At 40.4% G+C, this 24,006-nt stretch overlaps 1 protein-coding gene across 2 annotated transcripts in view; it reads right to left on the bottom strand.

The window, feature by feature from the left end:
• The window catches only part of LOC122669456, a 44,448-nt gene that overhangs the window by 5,197 nt on the left and 15,245 nt on the right, over positions 1-24,006 (bottom strand). The window contains exons 5-7 of one of the 2 annotated variants that reach the window (XM_043866223.1): positions 19,393-19,480; positions 9,169-9,293; positions 212-344 (exon numbers count right to left, since the gene is read on the bottom strand). In XM_043866223.1, the coding sequence (XP_043722158.1) occupies positions 212-344; positions 9,169-9,293; positions 19,393-19,480 (346 nt within the window). Of the gene's footprint in view, positions 1-211; positions 345-9,168; positions 9,354-19,392; positions 19,481-24,006 lie in introns of both variants that reach the window. The other variant, XM_043866222.1, reaches the window with a different exon arrangement.

Raw genomic sequence — 24,006 nt, 5'->3', positions numbered from 1 at the left:
GAAGGTTAAGATGATATCACCATCCAATGAAGCAGGATCTCCATCTAGGAGTCTCACAGTAAACTGTCCCGAGAACGGCTATCTTAAAAACCCCAGAATTTTTGCATACGTATGGAATTTTATAGGGACAAAAGCCAAAATCCATCTCTCAAGAATGCCCAATATTTCCTCTTGAAGATAAATATAATCAAGGAGTGATTCATTTTGATACCTAGCTTCAGAATGTTTGGGGAGTGTAAAATGCGTTTTAGGCAGCTGTCTAAGGCCTTGGGCTCATCTTTAAATAACCTTATCAAGTCAATAATGAAAACTGTCTTTTCAGAAGCAATTTGCATGATAGAGACCTGCGACACAAAAGGCAAAATGTAAAAAGAAACTGGAAGGAGAAAGAGATAGCAATAATCAAGCATTGGTGAACATGACAACCCCAAAAAATCTATAAACATGGCGGCAGACAACGTCCTCCCCCCAAAACACACTTCCAGATAGGAAAAATTACACTTGTCATACAGCTGAGTATGTCCAGGATAAGACATGCCAGGTTCCTGCTCAAAGGTAAATTCAAAAGAAATAAAGAACAGAAAGAAAGCATAAAAAGCGGGACATGTTAAGCATGGTGTCAAAGAAGATGTTAGTTAAGAAGCTTACGTGCCAGAGAGACATGACCATGTCAAAAACATGTGTAAGATATGACATGCATGAGAATTTAATAAGGGAGAAGTGGCTAACAAGTATTAACAGGGTAGTCATCTTACTATATGGATCATGCCAACAAAGGTATCACGAAAGTAGAATAATTCGTTCACTTGGACAAAATTATAAGTTTCAAAAACTTGGAAAAAAAGAAAGAACATAAAAGTAGAAAAGGATGGAAGGCAAAAACTGAAATTAAAAGGGGGAAGTAAATTTCAGGAAATAATGAGGGGCCCGGTGTAGTACATCGATTGCCATACTTTCTAACTGCCAAAGGATTTGATAAATTGAATGATTTGGACTATCAAATGGTATCCATTTCACGTCTAGGAGACCTGATAGATGAGTCCTATCAACCAGCCACATGCATAGAAACCAGACCATTGGTGCAGCTTGGCTATTAGCACACATCCTTATTGTCAGAACATAGAATTTGGAGTGCGTATTCATGTAGATCCTTTTTCTTCATCTAAAAGAGGGGAATATTTTGCTGAATGGAGTTGAATGTTTAAGGTCCCTCCCCCCTCAAGCCCAATATCTTGAAGAGTATGCTGAGTGATGATATAGACATCTCTTTTTTTTTTTGGGGTGAATGATGATATAGACATCTTGATTCTCTCTCTCAAAAAAAAAAAAAAGAAAAAAAAAAGAGAGAGAAAAGATGGCATGAAAAGGGAGGAGAGAGAGAGCATAAATTTTAAAGTTCAATCTCAATGAAGGATATTTCTCTAGCCCAATAAGATCTTCATTTCCTTCCAAAACTGGAAATTAAAAATGGCAAAGTTAGCATGTACGTGAGTGCACAGAGAAACCAGACCACCTGTATCACCCTCAATCACTGGGTATAAAAAAGAATCTGAAGGTTTCTCAGCAAATACAACAGTGGGTGCCGTGTATTTCCCAACATTCCCTTGAGATTCTTTTTCTCACCTAGAAATTGAGGCGCCATATATAATGACACACAAAGGTTTGCCGAATGGTCAGGCTCATAGTACTAAATTTCGCCGAAATTTTGGTAAATTCGGTGAGGTAGAGATGAAATGCACCATCGAATTGAAAAAAGAGCATATTTCGGTCGAAATTTCGACCAGTTGTGACATTTCGCCGAAATATCAGTTGAAACTCAAAGGTAGATCGAATCTGGTAAGAGAAGAGTATACAGCAAGAAGAAGAAGAAGGAGAGAAGAGATGAGAAGAAGAGAAGAGAATGGGAGAATCGATTGTGTGTGTTGAGAGTGATTCTCAACACACATATTAGCTTCATTCATTAAGTCTTCCAAATTACACAAGCCTCCCTAGGGAGGTAAGGAGAAATAAGACAATAAAGTAAAAATACAACTTAGTCATGTCTTATAACTAGACAATGACAGAACTACCCCTATACAAGATATTCTAACAACTCTAACACTCCCCCTCAAGCTGGAGAATAAATGTCATACATTCCCAGCTTGCACAATAGAGTACTAAATAGACTAGAAGAGAGACCCTTGGTGAAGATATCTGCTACTTGATCACCTGTTTTCACAAAGGGAGTACAAATGCACCCAGAATCCAACTTCTCTTTGATGAAGTGACGATCGACCTCAATATGCTTGGTTCGATCATGTTGAACCGGATTATGGGCAATGCTTATGGCAGCTTTGTTGTCACAATAAAGTCTCATTGGCCCTTGGCTTTCAAAGCTCAAATCGTGAAGAAGTCGTTTTAGCCATATAAGCTCACATACTCCATGGGCCATGGCCCTAAACTCGGCCTCAGCACTAGATCGAGCAACAACTGGTTGTTTCTTGCTCCTCCAGGTAACTAGATTACCACCCAAGAAGGTACAATACCCAGAAGTAGATCTCCTGTCAGAGACTGAACCAGCCCAATCAGCATCTGTGTAGCCTTCAATCTGTAAATGGTCATGCCTGGCAAATAAAAGGCCCTTTCCTGGACAGGATTTCAAGTATTTGATGATGCGATATACTGCATCCAGATGTCCACCCCTGGGAGCATGCATGAACTGACTCACCACTCCAACTGCATAAGAGATGTCTGGTCGAGTTAGGGAGAGATAGATTAGTTTCCCAACTAACCTCTGGTACTTGCTTGCATCTATAAGAGAAGAACCACATTCATCACCAAGTTTATGATTTGGATCAATGGGGGAAGTAGCTGGTTTGCACCCCATCATCCCTGTCTCTTTCAGAAGATCCAAGACAAATTTCCTTTGGCAAATGTTGATCCCTTTCCTTGATCTAGATACCTCAATACCCAAGAAGTATTTTAAGATTCCAAGGTCTTTGATCTCAAACTGTTTAGCCGTATAAGACTTCAATCTATCTATCTCAAAGAACATCATTCCCAAATACCACAATGTCATCAACATAGACAATGAGAGCTGTACCTGTACCATTACCTCTCCTGATAAACAAGGTGTGGTCAGCTTGACTCTGGGAATACCCATTCTTCAGAATGGCTTGTCTAAATCTCTCAAACCAGGCCTTAGGAGACTGCTTTAGGCCATAAAGAGCTTTCTTCAACAAACACACTTTCCCTTCAAATTGAGGGACACTTAAAACCAGGTGGAGGCTGCATGTACACAACCTCTAAATCTCCATGAAGAAATGCATTCTTCACATCTAATTGGTACATAGGCCAATCTTTATTGGCTGCTCTGAAAGAAGAACCCGATGGAGTTATGCTTGGCTACAGGGCAAAAGTCTCCTGGTAGTCAATGCCATACACCGACTATACCCTTTAGCAACCAGCCGAGCTTTGTACCTTTCCACTGTACCATCGGATCTATACTTGATTGTATAAACCCATCTACATCCAATCGGAGTTCTCCCTGGGAAGATCAACAAGTGTCCAAGTATTGTTCTTCTCTAGAGCCACCATTTCCTCGTCATTGCTTGCATCCATTTTGGATTAGATAAGGCCTCTGTGACATTTTTGGGAATAGAAGAAGACTCAAGAGCAAAGTGGAAAAAGCAACACTGTAGGAGAAATGGAGTTATAGGAAACAAATCAAGCTATGGGATTAGTACGGGTTCTCTTCCCCTTTCTAATAGCAATGGGAAGATCTAATTCGAAGGAGAGGAATTACCTGATCAAGAGGATGAGACGAGGATGTGGATCCAAAGAGGGGTTTTGGCAGGTCGCTTGTACCATGGTTGCTTCCCTTTTTCCTTCAACAAGCATTCACCTCTTGTGAATACACCATCTTCTTTAAATCTTATCCCCTCAGATTCCTTTTGTCTCGCTAGCATCACCATCACCAATACCATCAACATCGGATCATCCACAACATCCACTTCTTTATACTTTCCAATATCAAATAGAAATGGGGAAGTAGAGGTAGGTAAAGGAGATAGGAAGGGAATGACACCGCATTCTGCTCATCAAATACTCTCCCCCAACGTAATGGCGAGGGGAAGAAGAAAAAAAGGAATAGACTCAAAGAAGGTGACATCTTTGGAGAGAAATCGCCTTCGGGAAGAAGGATGGTAGCACTTATACCCTTTAGTGGAATCAGAGTAGCCTAAGAAGATGCACTTGAGAGCTTTGGGATCAAGCTTGGTGCGGGCTGATTTGTTGACATGTACATAACAAACACAACCAAAGACGCGTGGAGACAAGGAAAAAACTGAGGATTGAGGAGAAAGAAGAGCCAAGGGGGATTTGGAGCCAAGGAGTGGACTTGGCATCCGGTTAATAAGAAATGCAGCGGTAAGAAGGGCATCAGACCAGAAGGTCTTAGGCACGTGCATACCAAAGAGAAGACCCCTAGTAATTTCCAGCAAATGGCGGTTTTTGCGTTCACCCACCCCATTTTGCTGTGGGGTGTCAACACAAGCCAGTTGATGGATGATGCCCTTATCAGAAAAGAATTGTTGGAGCCCCCCATACATGTACTCACCCCCTTATCGAGATCTAACAATTTTGATGTGAGTACCAAACCGAGTACGATAAAGTGATAAAACTCCTTAAAAGCATCACAAACATCACTCTTTTGTTTTAACAAAATAGTCCAAGTAGACCGAGAATAGTCATCCACAAATGAAACAAAATAACGAAAACCAGATAAGGAAGTAGTAGGAGAAGGCCCCCAAACATCAGTATGAACAAGGGAAAAAGGTGCAGTAGATCTATTACCACGATAAGGATAAGATGTGCGACAATGTTTAGCAAAAATACAAGATTCACACTGAAAAACATAAGATGCAGGAAAGGAAGTAAACAAGTGGGGTAAGTGTCTCCTCATAACAACAAAAGAGGGATGACCCAAACGTTGATGCCAAAGCATAACAGACTCCAAAGCACTCCGGTCGTGCTGACCACAAACATAAGCTGCAGCAGTAGATTGAGCAGGTGACTGTGGCTCAAGAAGATAGAGTCCTCCTTTCTCAGTCCCACTGCCAATAACCCTCTTTGTCTCCAAATCCTGAAAGACACAATAAGAAGGAAAGAAAGTGACACAACAATGTAAGGATTTGGTTAGGTGACTCACTGATAATAGGTTAGTAGCAAAGTCGGGAACATAAAGGACAGACTCAAGGGAAATAGAAGGAGTAACCCGCACATTACCCTTACCAGAGACAGAGGAAAGGGAACCATCAGCAACCCTTACCTTGTCCTGGCCAGAACAAATGGAATAGGAATCATAGAACTGGGACATACCAGTCATGTGATCGGAAGCTCCAGAGTTAATGATCCAAGTGGATGCAGTAGGGGTAGCAGATGAGACCTGCAGAGCTGAGGCAGAAGTAGTCAACCCTCCAGAGCTAGAACCAGTAGCTGACCCTCCAAGGTGAGACATCAACCGACGTAGGGCTGCAATATCATCCTGTGAGAGGGAATCGGGAGCAGGTCGTGGTCCAGGTGGCTCGACTCGGATGTCACGAACGAGCCTTAGCTCCCCTCGCTTGCCTCCACGGGCATGAGATGAACTACCACGCATACCAGGGGCTGCCCATGAAGATCCCAAGACCGGTCCTTGGTATGTCCAAGCTTGCCACAATGGTCACATTTGTATCTCTCACGGCCTTTCCCCCACTTTTCCGTCTTTTGGGAACTGGAAACAAGAGCAGACCTCTCTATTGATGGTACAATATCCATAGTGGTCCTCCGGGTTTCCTCACTTTGCAAATAATCGCACACATCATCCGAGAGATGGAAATGGAGACCTCCCTAAGATTTGCTGCGAAGGGCTCATATTCGAGTTAAGACCACCAAGCAAAATAAGGATCCTTTCCTTTTCTTGGCTCCTGTAGACTTTGCCGATCCTCGCAGATTGGACAACTGGAGATTGGTATAATGATCATACTCCTCCCACAAGCTAATAACAGAGTTGTAGTACTCAGATATACTCCTATCACCCTGTTTCATATGAATGATTTTTTGGAGAATTTGATACACTTTCGTGGAATCTCCAACTCTATCAAAAATTCTGGATACACCATCCCAAATATCTTTAGCAGTCTCCTTACTCATAAATCTCCGACCTATCTCAGGTTTCATGGAAAAGATCAGCCAAGTCATGACAGTGGAGTTTTCAGCCTCCCACTGAGATAACCTCGCATCGCAGTAGCAGGAGCCGTGATAGACCCATAATGTACCCCAACTTCCCCTACTACGTAGGGACAACTTCACAGAACGGGACCAATCCAAATAGTTGGTATTGTCCAACTTCACAACCGAGATCTGGGTGTTGGGGTTATCAAAGGAAGCCATGGTTGGGAAACCACCACTTGGGCTGCCGGCTGTAATTGGTCCACTGACCTCAGAATCTTGTCCAGACACAATGGACATAATAGGCAAATACTTCAACAATCAATATAAATTGTTTGCGCAAGTGGGGAGTATACTCAACCCAAAACAAGGAGACAGACCAATACAAAATATGGTCCCAAATCAACCAAACCACAAGGCTGAGGCCAAGCCTAAAAAACAGCAAGCATATGAAGAGCAAAAACTTGTATAACTCAAACCAAATTCTACTAGTAGCCAAGAACCTTTAGTCCATAATACCCAATAAGTGTATCAAGATGTAATACTATCACATTCAGCCATCCAATACAGCAGACCTCGGAGAAGACAAAAACAGAGCAGCCGATACACTGTGTAGCAAGAGAAAAACAAGAGCAGTCCTCCGACCCTCCACCTTCAAGGGCGAGGCTCTTAGGGCTTCAAAAAGCACTCCCATACGACACAAATGGGACAAGTTCCAAGGTCATCCAAGCTGCCAAAGGCAGAATCGAAACCGAGACACTCCTAGGCTGGCGGAAAAACAGAGCCTGGTTTCAAGTCTTCAAAAACATCTAGCAAGAAGGCAGCATTTCTTTTCAACAACCAAGAGCTTTGGGGTCTCAAACAACACCCCTAGGCGATGCAACTCCAATAGGTCTCATGCCAAGATGTGGAGAAGAGAAGGAGAACCAAGAAGAAGCTTCACAAGTCGGCGGTAACTTGCCGCTTCCTCCATTGCTTCAAGTCACCTTCAGCAGACTCAAACTCTCTCCAACTTAGGGAATACCACTCCCAAGACTGTAAGGAGTATAGGTTTCACATATACAGCCTCCAATGGAACCCCCTTTACATTTACAGGGTTCCAAAGAGAGGAGAAGATGAGGACTGAGCTCAGCCGACTCTCAAACCAGAGATGTTGGCTTTGATACTAAGTTGAAACTCAAAGGTAGATCGAATCTGGTAAGAGAAGAGTATACAGCAAGAAGAAGAAGAAGGAGAGAAGAGATGAGAAGAAGAGAAGAGAATGGGAGAATCGATTGTGTGTGTTGAGAGTGATTCTCAACACACATATTAGCTTCATTCATTAAGTCTTCCAAATTACACAAGCCTCCCTAGGGAGGTAAGGAGAAATAAGACAATAAAGTAAAAATACAACTTAGTCATGTCTTATAACTAGACAATGACAGAACTACCCCTATACAAGATATTCTAACAACTCTAACAATATCGGCCTAATGTTACAAAGCCCAGTTATAGAAGGGCAGAAACTTGTGGGTCTCAGTCGAACTTTCGACCTCGACCTCGACCTCACTAGGGTGTTCCTTTTGCTCCCATTTCGACTCCAAAGGCTGGTTTTTGCTATTTTGAAGTTCATTCTTCCAATTTTTGTCGCATCAACGCCGGAAATACTTGGAAAACACTGCATTGAAGCTTCCTAGCACATATTTGAAGCCTTCTCCACTGTTCAAGGTAAAAGTTTTTTCTCCAAAAGTGTGTTTTTGAAAAAAATGTGATCAATACATGTTGGTTGGTGATGAATTTGTTATATATTAGACACCGGAGTCCGATCTACAACCTCACGGTGTCGAATTTTTTTTCTCTATATATATATTATTTTTTTAATTTCCTGCTTCAAACAATTGATTTTCCTACAACAAAAATAGGAAAAATTAGGGGTTATGTAAACTGGATGGGGATCAATTAAATATTAGGATGGGGTTACTAGTAGACATTTGTATTAGGATTTACGAAAGTATATGTGTATTGACTATTGTAATCTTGGCTATGTACTTAATTCTATGATTATCACTTTATGAGTTTAATGGCTACCATTGACTTTATCTTTGTATGATTTACTTGTTTAAATTGCTTATTATGTCTTCTAGTACTTAGACAATGTGTATTAACTATTTATACAACTGGATCCGACCGTATACTGTCAATCGAGGGCGCAAATCCAAAACACCACTTTGAGTGACTATTTTTGCAATATAAATGTTTAAATATGTTTATATAGCTTAAAATAGCGTTTCCATGAAGTATCAAGCCTTAATTTGGCCTAAAACCCACCGAAATGACCTACCGAAATTGGGCCTAAAAAATACCAAATTTCGGCGAAATTTTGGTATCTCGGCCATTGGCCTGACCGAAATGGCCTGCCGAGACGAGATTTTAAACTATGGTCAGGCTCACTGGTACATGTTCACATATTCTATATGTAAACCCTATCAATCTGAAGGCATCACATTAAGTGGAAATATATATTTGGTAAATGCATATACTGTTAGATCATAGATGCCAAGAAATTATGGCACAATGCTAATTCTGTCATTGGTAAAGTTCATGCAATTAGATTTTGTTACGAGTGGATTTTGATTCAACACATTTTCCAATTCTTCATGAACTGCAAGAATGTTTCTCATATTAAACTTTTTAAACGAGGGGGGGGGGGGGGGAGGAGGAATCCAATGTTATCTTATTTTCTGAATAGAGCCAATATAACAAACTCTATCAAAAAAGACATCAATGGGGAAGATTTTTCTGAACCTACAACATTTCCTACACCCTCTCACAGTTTTATTCTTCTTTTTTTTTAGAGAGAAAAATGATAAAAAAAAAAAAATTTAAAAAAAAATCTATGTGAGGGGCATAGGAAACACCTTGGGCTCAGAAACACTTTCCCTAAATCAATAAATAGATAAACAAATGAAATAAAATAAGCAAAGACTAATCTAAGAATACCTTGTTAGGCGGGCTTCCCTTTTCATAGTTAGGCTTCCATTCACAATCTATGCCAACAACTTTGCAACCCTCAATGTGTGATGTAGCACTACGAAGACCCTCAACTTCATCAACCCATATAATATTGTCCACAACCAATTCATTAAGATGCAAGTAACGAGTCTGTGAAGGCATTGTTTCAGGATCTGCAAAAACATGGAAAGTAATCAAAAGAATGTATGCATCTGTAACCACCCATGAAACAAATATACAGTTTCATCTTATAGACTTATACCAGATTAGAGGAAATAAAATGATAGGACATTGCATATTGTAGCGAATACATCTCATGCTCCAAGTTTAAACGAATAATAACATGAAAAGAACACGTGGACTGAAAATGGTATCACGATGGTATTAATCAACAAGTAGTTAAAAAATGGAATAGTTGTATCAAAATTGTTTGAAGAGACGAGTAACTCAGGAAGGTTGGCTCTGGTCAAGTGGGAGAGGAGCCCAAACACCAGACCGATTGGTTGAATGTTCAAACTGTAACTTGATCCAAATTGTAAAGCCTACTTGAATTGCTCAAGTTGAGGCCAAACACTGAACAATCAGCTTGATTTGATTGGTTTAGGTACATCAGGCTATGCTCCCTGTTCCTATAGTTTATTTTGATGAACTAGAAGGAAAAGTCAGAGGACTGAGGATCAAAACGTATTTGGTGGAGGGCCAGTTAGAAAAGAGGGAGAAATCTGAGAAGGAACTCAGAGTTGCAGAGGGGGGGGGGGGGCGAGGAATCACACATTCACAATCACGTTGAGCAATTTCCAATCATCTTTCTATTAAATTTTGTTCTTCCATCGATGGATTGCAATGTATAAATAAACAAAAACCAAAAGACTCCTAACTAGAATGTAAAACTGAAACTAACTTGCACCCAAACTCTATCTCCTAATCCAACTTTAAAACTAAAATAGCATCCAAAATTAACTACCGTATCTCCTATGTGGCTACGTATCCTAACCAAAGCAAACATAAGAAGATAAAAGATATAAAGATTAACTATATCACTACCAGCCCTTATTAGACCAAAACCCGGATTGGGCCAGTTCCATTTGGGTTTGGGTTTCCAAACCCAGTCGTACTGGTCCAACCAATCAAGTGCTACTGCATCAATTTTCCTCCTCGGAAAAGAACTAGACTCCGTCGAGTTTGGATAAGGACCGAGGAGACCATTCGAGTCAACACGCTGGAAGATGAATGATCCCACTACCTTCTTGAGCTAAAAGTCTGGGAGATCTTTAGCGGGAAGAAACTTCATTTCTTTATTGCCATGCTTAAAAGAGTAGATATTCATAGACCCACAATGTTGTGTCTTCTTATCAAAGAGCCATAGTCGACCAAGAAGAATCTGAGTATATGACACACCTTCAGAGGGAGGACGTCACATTGTACTGTATCCACAAATCCACCAATAGAGTATGTGAGCAAAAACCCATCAGTAATCTTGAGATCAGTATTGCTCACGCATGCAACTTTGTAGGGATTTGGATGTGGCTCCGTCTACAATCCTAGCTTACGAACAGCGTATTCAAAGCCATCATTGGTGCATGTTTGATCACCATGATACACAATTGGTCATTACACTTCGTGGGTTTGGAAGGTACAACTGTTGTGTCAAGCTTCATCCTCAGAGACCTTGTGAGTGGTCAAAATAGGACGAAGAACATAACAAGGGCGCTCCTCATCATTATCATTGCCATTGACTTCACTTGGCCCATGCCCTGTCTCCAAATTAACTATAAAAGAATCTTTATCAATATAAGCTACAAAGCGCTTGGGACTTGGGACACTGAGCACTAATATGTTCGTACCTTTTGCACGTAAAACACTAAATGATAGCCTTTGGTTTATGTGCGACCTGTTGCCTACGCCTCCTATTTGTTCAGGGTGGATGGTGTGAACTCTGATTCGATCCGGGTATTCAATCCCGCTGCTGAGATGCTCAGTTGACTCCTTAACCTTGATAGGTGGTAGAAAGGTTCATATATTTCTTTCTACCACACTATCGGATCTCATAGACTACTGATTCTAGTCTGCACATTTCATTTAACATGGGGAATTCATTGGGTCCTTTAGAAAGTGCCTTTTCAGAAAGATTACCCTTGTCTCTGTTTATGTCTCGGATTGGAACAAATTACTATAATTCGTCCCCGCCTACGGATCAGTCGACATTTTTCACAAATTTTACGAACAGAAGCCCTTATCAGGAGGTTTGTTAGAACCACACCGAGGTAGAGAATATGAGCGATTAGGCAACGAAGATGCCATAGAGGAACCACTAGCCTATGATTTACTGAATGACTTTTCCTGGGGAGAAGACTGTTGACGACTGGAACTATCACCCCTAGGAAAAGTATCTGTAAAAATCTTCTGAATGTATGAGCGCTTCAGACTTTCTTTTTCTTGATATGTCACTTGTACAACATCCTCTATTGTAGGCAGTTGAATGGTTGCTAGCTTAGTAAATTCATGTATAATATATGTATTATACATGTATGCATACATATAATTGAAATTTGAAAAAATGGATTTTACGGAATAATACCATAAATACACTGAAATTCATGTATTTTACAAAGGCTCACATCAAACGGTTATTATACGTGAAAAACGTATAATACGTTTTAAAACTCGTGTCTTTATTTAAAAAAAATAGCAAAAGTCTTTAGTATAACTATTTATAAACCCCAAATCCCTGATTCCTTTGCCCTTCTTCCTTCGGTGAAGCTTGTGATTGGCACCTGGCGGGAGAAGTTCAGTAGCAATGCACACCATCACCATGTCTCCTGACTGAAAAGATGCTGATGTAGATCACAAGTCCATATGTACCCACAGGAACAAGCCCCAAAACCAGCCCAGCAAGGTTGTGGGATTCGACTGCTATGAGAGGCAGCCTGGTCTGATGATGCGGCTAGTTTTTTGTTGGTTCAATGGAGCATCACCTAAGGCAACCCCACCCCAGAGAGAAGCATTAAGAAGATAAGAGACCAAGACAGAAATTAAAAAAAAAAAGTTACAATTCACATGAACAGTACTCGAGTTACTGTTCACGTGAACAGCAATTTGGGGGCTGATATGGACAGCTAGTGTGAAGATTAGCTGTTGGATCTTGGTGGAATATTCTATTAGAAGCTGCTATTAACTTAGTTTCTATTTTTGTAATAGCTTTTTAGTTATTAAGTCTAGGTATCTAGTAGTTTCTAATTTTGTTTCTTTATTTTTAGTAGTTACTATATTTACTAGTTTCTAATTTTGTAAGCTGACCTATTCCATTAAATAGGCATCCCCTCTTGTAATAGAAACAGATTTCGGAGAAAAGAATTTTCAGGCCATGTTGCCATCGTTTATGGGAGAATATCCTTGTTTCAACAGCTGGGAAAGCTATGGGAGAGACCCAGGTTGAGAAAGCCATCCCCTACCCCCTTCTTCTTCTATCTTCTCTTCTTTTTCTTCTTATCCTTTTCTATGCTCTTCTCTCACATGTAAACAGAGAAAAAAAAAAAAAGGGGCAATAAAAGTTTCAGTTATTCAATTTTTTCATCCTTATTGTATTGATCCTGGTTGCAATCGATCTCCCGCTGGTTTCCTTGGTTCAAGGTTGATTTTGCATTAGATGCACAGGATAAAACACCTAGAGGTGGATAGACACTTCATCAAGGAGAAGATTGACTCTGGCTACATATATACCCCTTTTGTAAGGACTGGTGATCAGTTGGCAAATATCTTCACAAAGGGGCTCTCATTCATCATCAATTTAGTACCCTGTTATGTAAGCTGGGAATGTATGACATTTACTCTCCAGCTTGAGGGGGAGTGTTAGAGTTATGTATTAAGTGTTAGATATCTTCACAAAGGGGCTCATTCATCATCAGTTTAGTACCCTGTTGCACAAGCTGGGAATGTATGACATTTACTCTCCAGCTTGAAAGGGAGTGTTAGAGTTATGTATTAAGGGTACTTTGGGAACTAATCTAATTACTTATTTTCTTACATTGTAATTGTCCTTTTTTACTTTTCACATCCCTAGGGAGTTGTATGTAATTCCATACATTATGTTAGTGAAGTAATATAGGTGTGGAAGGGAACATTCTCTAACACAACATTCTGCCACAATTTCTTTTTATTCTTTCTCTTCTTCAACCTTCTACCCACATCTTTCTCTCTTGCTCTCTTGTTCTCTTGTAATCTTTAGATTCCAACTATGAGCAAGTTGGAATCTAAAGATTACAAGAGAACAAGAGAGCAAGAGAGAAAGACGTTGGTAGAAGGTTAAAGAAGAGAAAGAAAACAGAAGAAATTGTGATAAAATGTTGTGTGTTAGAGAATGTTCTCTTCCACACCTATATTACTTCACCAACATAATATATGGAATTACATACAACTCCCTGGGGACATGAAAAAAAAAATGACAATTACAATGTAAGACAATAAGTAACTAGACTAGTTCCCAAAGTACCCTTGATACATAACTCTAACAACATGGCCCCCCCTAGAAGGAGGGGAAAAGAGATGCAAACAGAAAAAGAAGAAATACAACAAAACAAAGCCACACCCGAGCCAGAACTAGTGGGAGCACCCCCAAGAGGCAATAATGAGCCTAATTCTAGGAGAGTCAACACACATCTTGAGCAGGTCACAAACAACTTGCTTTCGACATCAAAGAGGATAGAGTCCCAAATCTGTTGGGAATATCTGGATTTAGAAGTCCATCTTCTAAGGTTGCACTCTATCCAAATGTGATATATACCGGCAGCAAAAGCAACCTTACCCGCATGATCATAGATTGAGGTACCACCAAAAGTCATGTCCATCCAGATCCATTCATGCTGAAAGGGCAAGGGCCTTCTCCTCTGGGGCCAACATCTAGAAAGGAGGCCAATCCAAATCCTAGTGGAAAGGGGGCAGTTAAAGAAGAGGTTGGCAATATCTTCTGAAGCATTGCAACAAAGGCAGCAAGGAGGAGCGGGGATCATAGTTGTCAAGGTGGTAAGGCGACCTAAGGCGGTGGAGGGGTGCCTAAGCGCTTAAGTGACAAGGCGCCCGCCTAGGTGTTGTCTAGGCGCCCAAGTATTATTTTTTATTTCTCCTCTTTTCTAACATTATTTAGTATGCTACAATATGTAGCTTCTATCATAAAAAGTCAACATTAAGCCATATCAAGTCATAAAAAATCAATATTAAGCAACATCGAGCCATCAAAAATCAACATTAAGTAACATTAAGTAATCAAAAATCAATATTAAGCCACATAAAATCATCAAAAATCAACATAGAACTAGAAGACAGCAGAACTGAAGAAGCAAGCAATTGGAAGTTTGAAACAATCAAAACATGCATTTGGTTTATATTGTTCTTAGAAAATATGATCTTATCAGTAAGTAATTAAATTGCTCTCGATTTAGAGAAATGTTCTTGTTCTCTAAGAAGTTTGACTGATCCAATGATTTTATTTTTACATGAGACTTTTTGTATTAGGTAGAACACAAAACCAGCTTTCCAACAAATCCAAGATTGCTTAAATCTAATTTATATTGAAGGAGTTATGTTTCAATCAAACCTTATTTGGTGTGCGCGAATGCAGTCAAAATTGCTCTGAATGAAAATATATTTTTTTAAATATCAAAACAAACGAATATTTTACCGTACTTTGGGTTTTTAGCAATGTTTTACCATATTAAGATTTATGGAATTTTTATATTTGAGAAAAAACTCATTATTAGAAAGTTGAAAATTTCTCCTACCGCCAAAAATCCAGTTTTTGTTCTTGAATTGGGGGGATCGAATTTTTATCCTTTTGGAATTTTATTTTTTACCTATCTTTATTGGATTCAAATAGGGGGGTATTTGCTTATTTATGAATAATATCTTAAGTAAATGAAATACAAATATAAAAACAATTACTTAAATGATATTTGGCATAAATAACTGCCAGAACCTGGTCCGATACCAATTAAACTAGTGCAAGTCGCCTTGCACTATGGCGGTAGTCGCCTAGGCCCCTACAGATCCGCCTGGACGCCTTGGTGACGCCTTGACAACCATGGCGGGGATGTATCTTAGAATAGGGAAAGACTGTGTGGGGAGGCAGTGAGAAAGGGCTTGCCATGTAGTGAAGCTATGGTGGGGAATATGGTGTTTGAACCAAACCAGATTACGCCAGGGAGTAACAGGGCCTCGAGCTCGGAGAAGATCCCAGGCCGACTTGGAGTTGAAGAACCCCGAGGAAGAGGCAGACCAAGAAACAATGTTATCACTTCCAAAGGGTCTTCTGGGGATATCCGGCAGCGCAAACCAAATGGAGGAGATCTGGAGGGGGGATGGAGAGGGTAATCATCATGCTGGATAATGTCTAAAACCTTGGCCAACCTATCAGAACCCAAGCTGTAGATGGCTCTATCACCAATTAAAAACTCCTTAGGAGTGCCAGTGGTCAAGCCATAAACTAGTGGAGACGTCATCATCAATCAAGGAGTTGATAACTCCATCAGCAAGGGGTCTAAGCTTAAGAATCTTTCTCCAGACCCAAGAAGCACCAGAGATAATAGGAGCCTAAAAATAGAATCATTTCACAGGAGTCTAAAGTAGACTGAGTCAACCCAAATGCTTTTCTTCTTAGCCTCAATCTTCCAAATCAACTCGAGGATAGCAGAAAAGTTGACACCTCTTATGTGTCTTAAGCCAAGAACCCCCCCCCCCTCTCAATCTTTGGGGAGACAAACAGAGGCCCAACTGATGTGTCCAAATAGAGTCATCTCCTTCCTTATTTTTCTCCTACCTTTTCTCTCTTTTCCTCCTAGATTGATATCTGGTTTCAAATCCTATCTTTCAGGAAAGATATTATCTTCTCTGTCTCACCTCCAACACCCATCCACCACTTATCTTCTCTCTCCTTCACTCAACTTCACCTCATTGATCACAACTATTCAGATTATTTATTTCTGATATTTTTATCCTGGAAAATAATTGAAAGCTGGTAGTTATTCTTTTAAAATCTGACTGTAAGATCAGAGATCAGATTATATTGAAATATTATAATCAAACCTAATAATCAGATTGGATTCCTCTTTCCTAAAATATTTTTCAGATTTTTCTTTATTCCCTCATTTGTGTCCATCACCCACAGGCTGATATAATCGGCATGCATCACATTATCTGTCAATGTAGCTAATTCCAACACCCAATCCTTATCCTCTGCAACATTTTTTCTGTTTCTTGGTGATGGTCAAAGCTAAAATAAATTTATTAATAATTACATCACTTAATCTCAAGCTCTTAATACATATTTCAGTACTTCTAACACTGAAGCCTTCATCCTCACTCTATTCTTCGTTCCTCTTTTTTGTTTGGGTAGTTGTGTACTTGTGTCTGTATGTGACAGGAAAAGAACTAGAAAGAATCCAGTGATAAAAATGTAACTATAAATCTTTGTATCAACACCAGTTAGAAGAAAAGAAAAGCATGGGGAAGGGAGGGGGGGAAACAACCCATACACTCCACACTATCCAATCGTCGGCTACTCAAAAACACCCTCCAATACACTAGCTGATTTCAAGATTCCATCTAGGAACTGAACTCGTCAAAATTTACAGAAACCAAACCTCCCCTAACCATCCACCATAGATTAAATTATAGACTCACCTCCAAAATCTAAGATCAGTACCCACCTTAAATTACCAAAAGATCCTATACTTCCAACCATACAATTAACTCTAGAACTCGATCAAAACCGAATTCTTTCACATCATAATATCTAGTTGAGTGACTGATTGTTTTCCCTCCATCAGAACAACAATGGTTGCATAGTTGTCATGGCGGTTAGGCGACCCAAGGCGTTGGAGAGGGTAAAAAAGCAAGGCTACACCAAGTAGGCGGCCAAGGCGCCCAAGTCGACCAAAGCCCCTGGATGCCTAGACAACTATGAATGGTTGCATGCTCATCATATCAAGATCCTGCAAACTTCAGTTAACTTTTAAGGTAACACAAAAGATCTTTCTTCTACAGCAAGACCTGTGGAGAGATCAAAGTTTTACCAATAACAGGAGGTTCAAATTTATAATCCATATTACAGAACTTCAGAAGAGAGTGATTGATAATAGATGAAGGCATGACACTAGAGTATCTAAAAATTAAGGGAAAATTACTTGTACACCCCCTGTACTATGGCCCGAATGTTTGATACACCCAACTTTTCAAACAATTACTTGAAGCCCCATGAAACCTGACACTGTTAGTCTGCTGTTAGTAGTTGAATGGAAAAGTCCAGTTTACCCTTATGAGTAATTCAATTGAAACTTGTGAAGTTAAAATGACCAACTCACTCTTTAAAGGTTTTAACCTAAAAAAAACCAAATCGATTCAATCCATCGCCGGCAAAGGTGAAGGTGAAGAAGACGACTGAAATTTCCAGCAAGGTGATAGCTAGAGAAGAATCCCAACTTTCCAGATGAAGATAAGCTTTTCCATTAATGTCTTTCACAGAGAAAATTCTGGGTACTTGGGAGTTTGGAGTTAATGATTCCTTAAAGTACCTAGGCAAACCAAGTTCTGATTCAATGAATTCAATCTTCTCTACTGGTATCCTACATTCCATTGACATCATTAACAGCTTCCTCAGGTTCTTCACCAAAAAGGGTTTCATCAGTTCTCCAGCATGAGCTTCTTCTGAAGCAATCTTTTCTGTCTTTTCTGTGAGCCTGAATGAAATGGGTGTCTGTTTCCACCATCAACACTGAAGATCGTGGGGCATTTTTCAATCAGACATAAAGTTCCATTTTTTAACAAACCCAACTTGGATGAGAGGAGAGTATTTTTTTTTTTTTGGTCTTTGGATAATGGCTTTGAGTTCTAGAATGAGGGATGGCTTCTTCTGAAGCTCGATAACTCTGACCAGATCATAGACTCTCTGATAGATCTTCTTGTTTGGTCTTCCTCCACTAGACTTACACATGATTTGTATGGAGCAGCAAAGATGTGGCCGGCGTTAGGATCACAAAGGTTGACGATTCCATTCTAGACTTGCTTCATCTTCTCCGGCGACTGAAAATCACCACAGTAGCAGCAGCAGAGTGGAGGGTGGAGGGTTGAGGGCTTGTTTAACGATGAAAAGGAAGGTACCCTTTACTATGGCCAAAGGGTAAATGGGTCACTTCACTACCCTTAACAGGTAGTTTGGGCATTTAGAATTTTTTTAACCAATGACAACATTACTAAATGGCGACTGACTAACGGACGGTGGCTACTTGTAAGAAATCGTAAAATGCAGGGGGTGTTCAAATAATTGTTTGAAAAGTTGGGTGTATCAAGCAAAGTTCAGGGGGTGTACAAGTAATTTTCCTAAAAATTAATAAGGATTATGCCAGGAAGATTCATGTTGAAACTAGTTACTTAGGCACTTAAAGAAGAGTTTAGAGAGAATAAGAAAGATGCACAAATAGTTTTGTATTTGAAAAAGAATTCGATAGGATACTTAGAGAAGACCATATAGTGAGAAATGGAAGGAAGAAAGGCTTCAAGCAGATATTTTGTCAATTAGTTAATTAAGAACATGCATGATAAAGTTGTCAATACTCATTAGCGTTGAAACTATTGGAAGAGCAATATGCATTTTCACTATCACAGTGAGTCTAAACCAAAATTAGAGCTGCAGAAAAAGTTGATAGGAGCTTCTAGAGTATAGTGTGATAGATATATTCCATTAAAACTAAAGAAATGAAAGGGATAGATATAAGGAAATTCAAAATTCTTTCTTACCTTTCCTTCACCCCGCCCCCAAACTATTTGCTTCTTTTACAATATATCCCATATTTCTAAATATTTAAAATTTGATTATGATATTAGCATGACATCACATTTTGGACAAGGCAAACGGACCATTGAACTGTTTGACCACTAGTCCAGATGGTTCAACATCTGTCTAGTGTTACAAACGCTGATGAACTTGGCACTAGTTGCAACAGAAAAATACCATCCGTGGTTCATTGCCTACCTAATATATTTTGTCATTCATCTTGCAATCTTTAGAAACCCTACCAATGCAAAAGCATCAACAAACTCCACTACTGCTTCCTTAAGCCCATTTCTAGTACAAGTGTGGCAATATTACAAGCAATGACAAAAGACTTAGATGAATCATAAGCTTAAATAGAACCTACCGGGGGAGGGGAGGGAGCATCGGCATACCTATAGTTTTCATGAACCCTTCAAGGGAGTACCGCTGACATAATTCATCAACCTTCTCAAAGTAGCCCGCTTCCATAGCCAAATACACCTTTATTAAGTAGTAAGTACACAAGAAAAAAAAAATCAGTTTTCTTTTTTTTTGGTTCAACTCACACCTATCCCTAGGATGTCCAATCAATCAAAGTTTTGTAAATCCTATATTTCCAAGCAAAACTGATATGAAGTTCTTTTTTTTCCCTTTTATCACAACAAAGCCTTCTCTGATTTATCTTTCCTGAAAATACATTTGGTGCTAAATGACATTGCACAGCTAAATGTACCAAGAAGTTCCACTTGCTACATTTCATTCTATTCTTACCTCGTCCTAAATCATAGGCATCTATTGACAAGCAAAACAGGGGAGGTAAAAGAAAACTCGAGATAATATATTGAGGAAAATCCTTTATGTATTCTTTATTCACAAGTTTCAAACATGTAATTAATAAATGGGTAATTTACACATACCACCCCTGAGGTTTGCCGAAAGGATAATTTTACCCCCCAGTTTTGAAAAATTCTGTGTATCCCCCTGAGGTTTGCAAACAATAACAAATAAGTCCATTCCGTCAGTTCATGACTAACACTGTTACAAATAAGAGGTGAACTGACAAAATTACCCTTGCTAAAAAAGAAAAAAAAAAAAAAACCTGCAACTCATCTTCCCTAAATCGATTGGGGAAGATGAGTTGCAGGTTTCAAAACCCTTTCAACCCTTAAGGAATTTAGGGTTTCAAATTGGGAAAAAATCCCAAATAAAAACCCTTTTGCGCACCTGAGATACTCACTGCCATTGAATCCTCCCTCAGCAACGCAGGCTCACCAGCCCTGCTATCGACTTCCCCCGCCTTCTCGGCTGCAAAACCCCCCACCGCTACGCAAGGATTAGGGTCAATAGGATCGCTAGTATTCTGTTCAGCAGTAGGGACAACTTAGATATGGATGAAATTATGGTTGAATGGTCTATTTGTAAAGGAGAACTAATGTAGATCGAAGCACTACGAAGAAAAGTACCAAAAACACAGTTCATTGAAGCTGCTGACCATTAGAAACTGTTCTGCTGAATGTTCCATCAAGTACAGTTGAATACTCAAGAGCATTCCCTGCGGTTACTTGTGTTGATATTTTCTGCAAAATACTTCAAGCTCAGGAAATTCCAGATCCAACCATTAGATTCAGTCCTTATTTTAACAGCAAAGCATCCTACCCAGGCCCTTCCTTCGATGATGAAATTGGACTGATCCAATGGCTGAAAGTTTATTTTTTTTGGTAAAATGGCTGAAAGTTGTTACAGGCTGTAAGTTACTATTTTCAATTTTACTTTCTAATTTTGTAGCCCTGTTGTAACTCCTAATCCAACCATCAGAACTGACCGAGACTCTGAAGAAACACTCCCTCCCAAGAACCCTACACTCGACTGGATTGGTTTCCCCAACAAAGGAGTCTTGTTACAAATTTGAGCCTTGCTTTTTAATTCTGAGAACCACTAATATCATAATCTGACCATCAGATTTAATTGTCATTTGGGAATGTTATTCTGTATCTAATTCCTAGTTCTTACCATCGATTGAAAAGATTTGTCCATCTGAGATGTTTGTTTTCTATTTTGAGGTCTAACATAGTAATACATTCTGAGGCTGCTAGTTCTGTTGACTGAAGAGGATATTCTGCTGTTGTATTCCTTGTGACCCTACTGCTGAACAGAATACTAGCGATCCTATTGACCCTAATCCATGTGTAGCGGTGGGGGTTTTTGCAACCGAGAAGGCGGGGGAAGTCAATAGCAGGGCTGGTGAGCCTGCGTTGCTGAGGGAGGAATCAATGGCAGTAAGTATGTCAGGTGCACAAAAGGGTTTTGATTTGGGATTTTTTCCCAATTTGAAACCCTAAATTCCTTAAGGGTTGAAAGGGTTTTGAAATCTGCAACTCATCTTCCCCAATTGATTTGGGGAAGATGAGTTGCAGGTTTTTTTTGCAAGGGTAATTTTGTCAGTTCACCTCTTATTTTTAACAGTGTTAGTCATGAACTGATGGAATGGGCTTATTTGTTACTGTTTGCAAACCTCAGGGGTGGTATGTGTAAATTACCCTTAATAAATTGTAGATTTTGGATCCAATCAATCAAGATTATATATTTCCTTCAAATTATTATGCTCAAAGTATTCCTCATTGTCCTCCAAATCATGGAAGAACCTATTCTGCTTCATCACTTAATTATGGGTTCGATGAGAATTTGTTAGCCTTGGCAATATTTTGTCATTTTAAGGTTTGATTGTTGGTATGGGACCATTTTAGTTTCCTAATTTTTGCATTTCAGATATCTTACATTAAATCCCTTTTAAAGGTTTAGAAAGGAATTTGAGACAGATTAATAAAAAAAGATATTCTACTAGAAACAGAAATTATCAAGGATAAGATTAAAGGTTCTTGAAATAAAATTGCATAGAGATAGAAAGAATCATATATTTAAAGATTGGCAAACCCAGATCATTCCTGGGCGATACAGATTCAGATCAGTACGGATTGGACAATCCAGACAAAAGATTCACCAATCCACTGTTTAATAGATCAGAGCGCTCCCATCTGCTATCATCCTGAACAGGCAATCTTGAACAGTATCACCTGATCCTTGAAACCATGGAAATGATAAAAACAAAAAGGAACGGGAAGGGAAGACTCATATATATATTTTTTTAACCCAAACTTACCCGGGACCCGGGCCAGCCCCAAAACTTTATTGAATCATCAAAGAATAAAGAATACAGGGGGGGGGGCATTCCACCTTACCCCAAACCCACGAAAACAACATTAGACTCTAAAGACCGGCAGGCCCTCCCTAACCTCCCTGATGATCTCTTGGAAGGTTCCTGAGGGCAAATTATCCTGCAGGAAAGTGACTGAAGACCCTGTCTCACAAGCCTGCTTGGCCAAAAAATCAGCAGCCCTGTTGCTTTCTCTATACACAAAATCCACTGTCGCCTGAGTAGCCTGAATCAGCGCTAAAATCTCATTGAACCAATACCATCCTTTCCATAGACTGCACCTCCGAAGGATCACCATTCTCACAGTGTTGGCTGAATCTGAATTCACCACTACCTCTTTGAACCCCAGCTCCTGGCACAATCTAAGACCATCTCTCATAGCTCTAAGTTCAGCTTGAGAGTTTATGCACAGACAGTAGTGGTTAGAGAACGCTGCCAGGACAGCACCACCCGTGTTCCTGATCACTCCTCCTCCCCCCCCCCCACCAGGGTTGCCTCGACACGCCCCATCCACATTCAGCTTAACTGAATGACAAGGGGGAAACCAGTAAACCAGGAGGGGGCGAGGAATTTTAGCTGGAACAGCCTCAAGCCCAAAACATTGCAAGATTAACCTATCTCTAGCAGACCCCCCCTTCCTCACCTTCACCGGCATTGGGAGCTCTTTTACCCAGGCTTTGATGCATGCCATAATTGTGACCGCCGTGCGCCTGTGTTCATCATGCCTCCTGTTATTTCTTCCCTCCATAGCTCCCACATAATCAAGGAAGGGAGTAAACCTGTAATAAAACCACTGAGACAGCGTCCACTAGCCAATGCATGCCACTGGGTAATCTGACTCCTTACATCTTGAGTTGGCAGCACCTTAATGTCAAGCAGCCGAGAGAAAAAGGCCCATACCTCTGTGGCAGTTCCACCTGAAATCAAGCAGTGGTCTGATGTCTCCACCCTAGGCTCACCACAGCAGAGACTTGGAAGCCATCGGAATCCCTACCGACATTAAGGCGTCATCGGTTGGGATTTTCCCATTCAACAGTTGCCAAGTGAAGAAAGCCACTTTCACAGGGAGGGACTGGTTCCAGATCCAGCTAGCATATGGGACAGCCGGTGAGGCGCTCCTTATTACATTCGAGGCTGATTTTACCGAAAAGACCCCATCACTTGCGGGTGTCCACACCAATACATCCTCCCTAGCTGAAAGGCAAAAATCTCCTGAAGTAATGTCATTCCTGATGGTCACCTCATCGATTTGGTTCAGTAAGCCCTGCTTCCATGATCCATCCTCCTCCAAAGCATCTTTAAGGCGCAGTTCCACATCAACTTGCAGGCCATTATCTACTGCATCAATCAACGGACCAGCCCCAGACCAGTTGTCCAACCAAAAGAAGACTTCCCCCGACCCAAGAAGCCAACGAGATCTATCCATCAACAGCCTTTTGTAGGCCAAGGCATTCCTCCAAGATCTTGACCTTACCCCCTTCGAATCAACTAGAGAGATATGAAGGCCTTTAAAGAACTTGGCCCTAAAAAACTCACTCCAAAGAGAGTGGTCTGTCAAGACCCTCCAAAGACCCTTGAGCCTCAGCGCCAGCCCCACATCCTCCAGTAACCTCACTCCAAGGCCTCCCTCATCCGCTGGCCTGCACACCTTCTGCCAGCTGACCCAGTGCTTCCGCCTTCCCCACTCCGAGCTTCCCCAAAGAAAGTCTGCAAAGATGCCATAAATTTTCCGCAACACCGCCTTAGGGGGGTCCAACGTGGCCAAAACATGGATGGGAATAGAGGAGAGGACATGCTTCAAGAGGGTGAGCCGACC

Source organism: Telopea speciosissima, chromosome 7 (assembly GCF_018873765.1).
Source record: "Telopea speciosissima isolate NSW1024214 ecotype Mountain lineage chromosome 7, Tspe_v1, whole genome shotgun sequence".
Taxonomy (NCBI): domain Eukaryota; kingdom Viridiplantae; phylum Streptophyta; class Magnoliopsida; order Proteales; family Proteaceae; genus Telopea; species Telopea speciosissima.
Note: the sequence above shows the minus strand (reverse complement) of the source record. Positions and strands in the feature narration are given on the sequence as shown.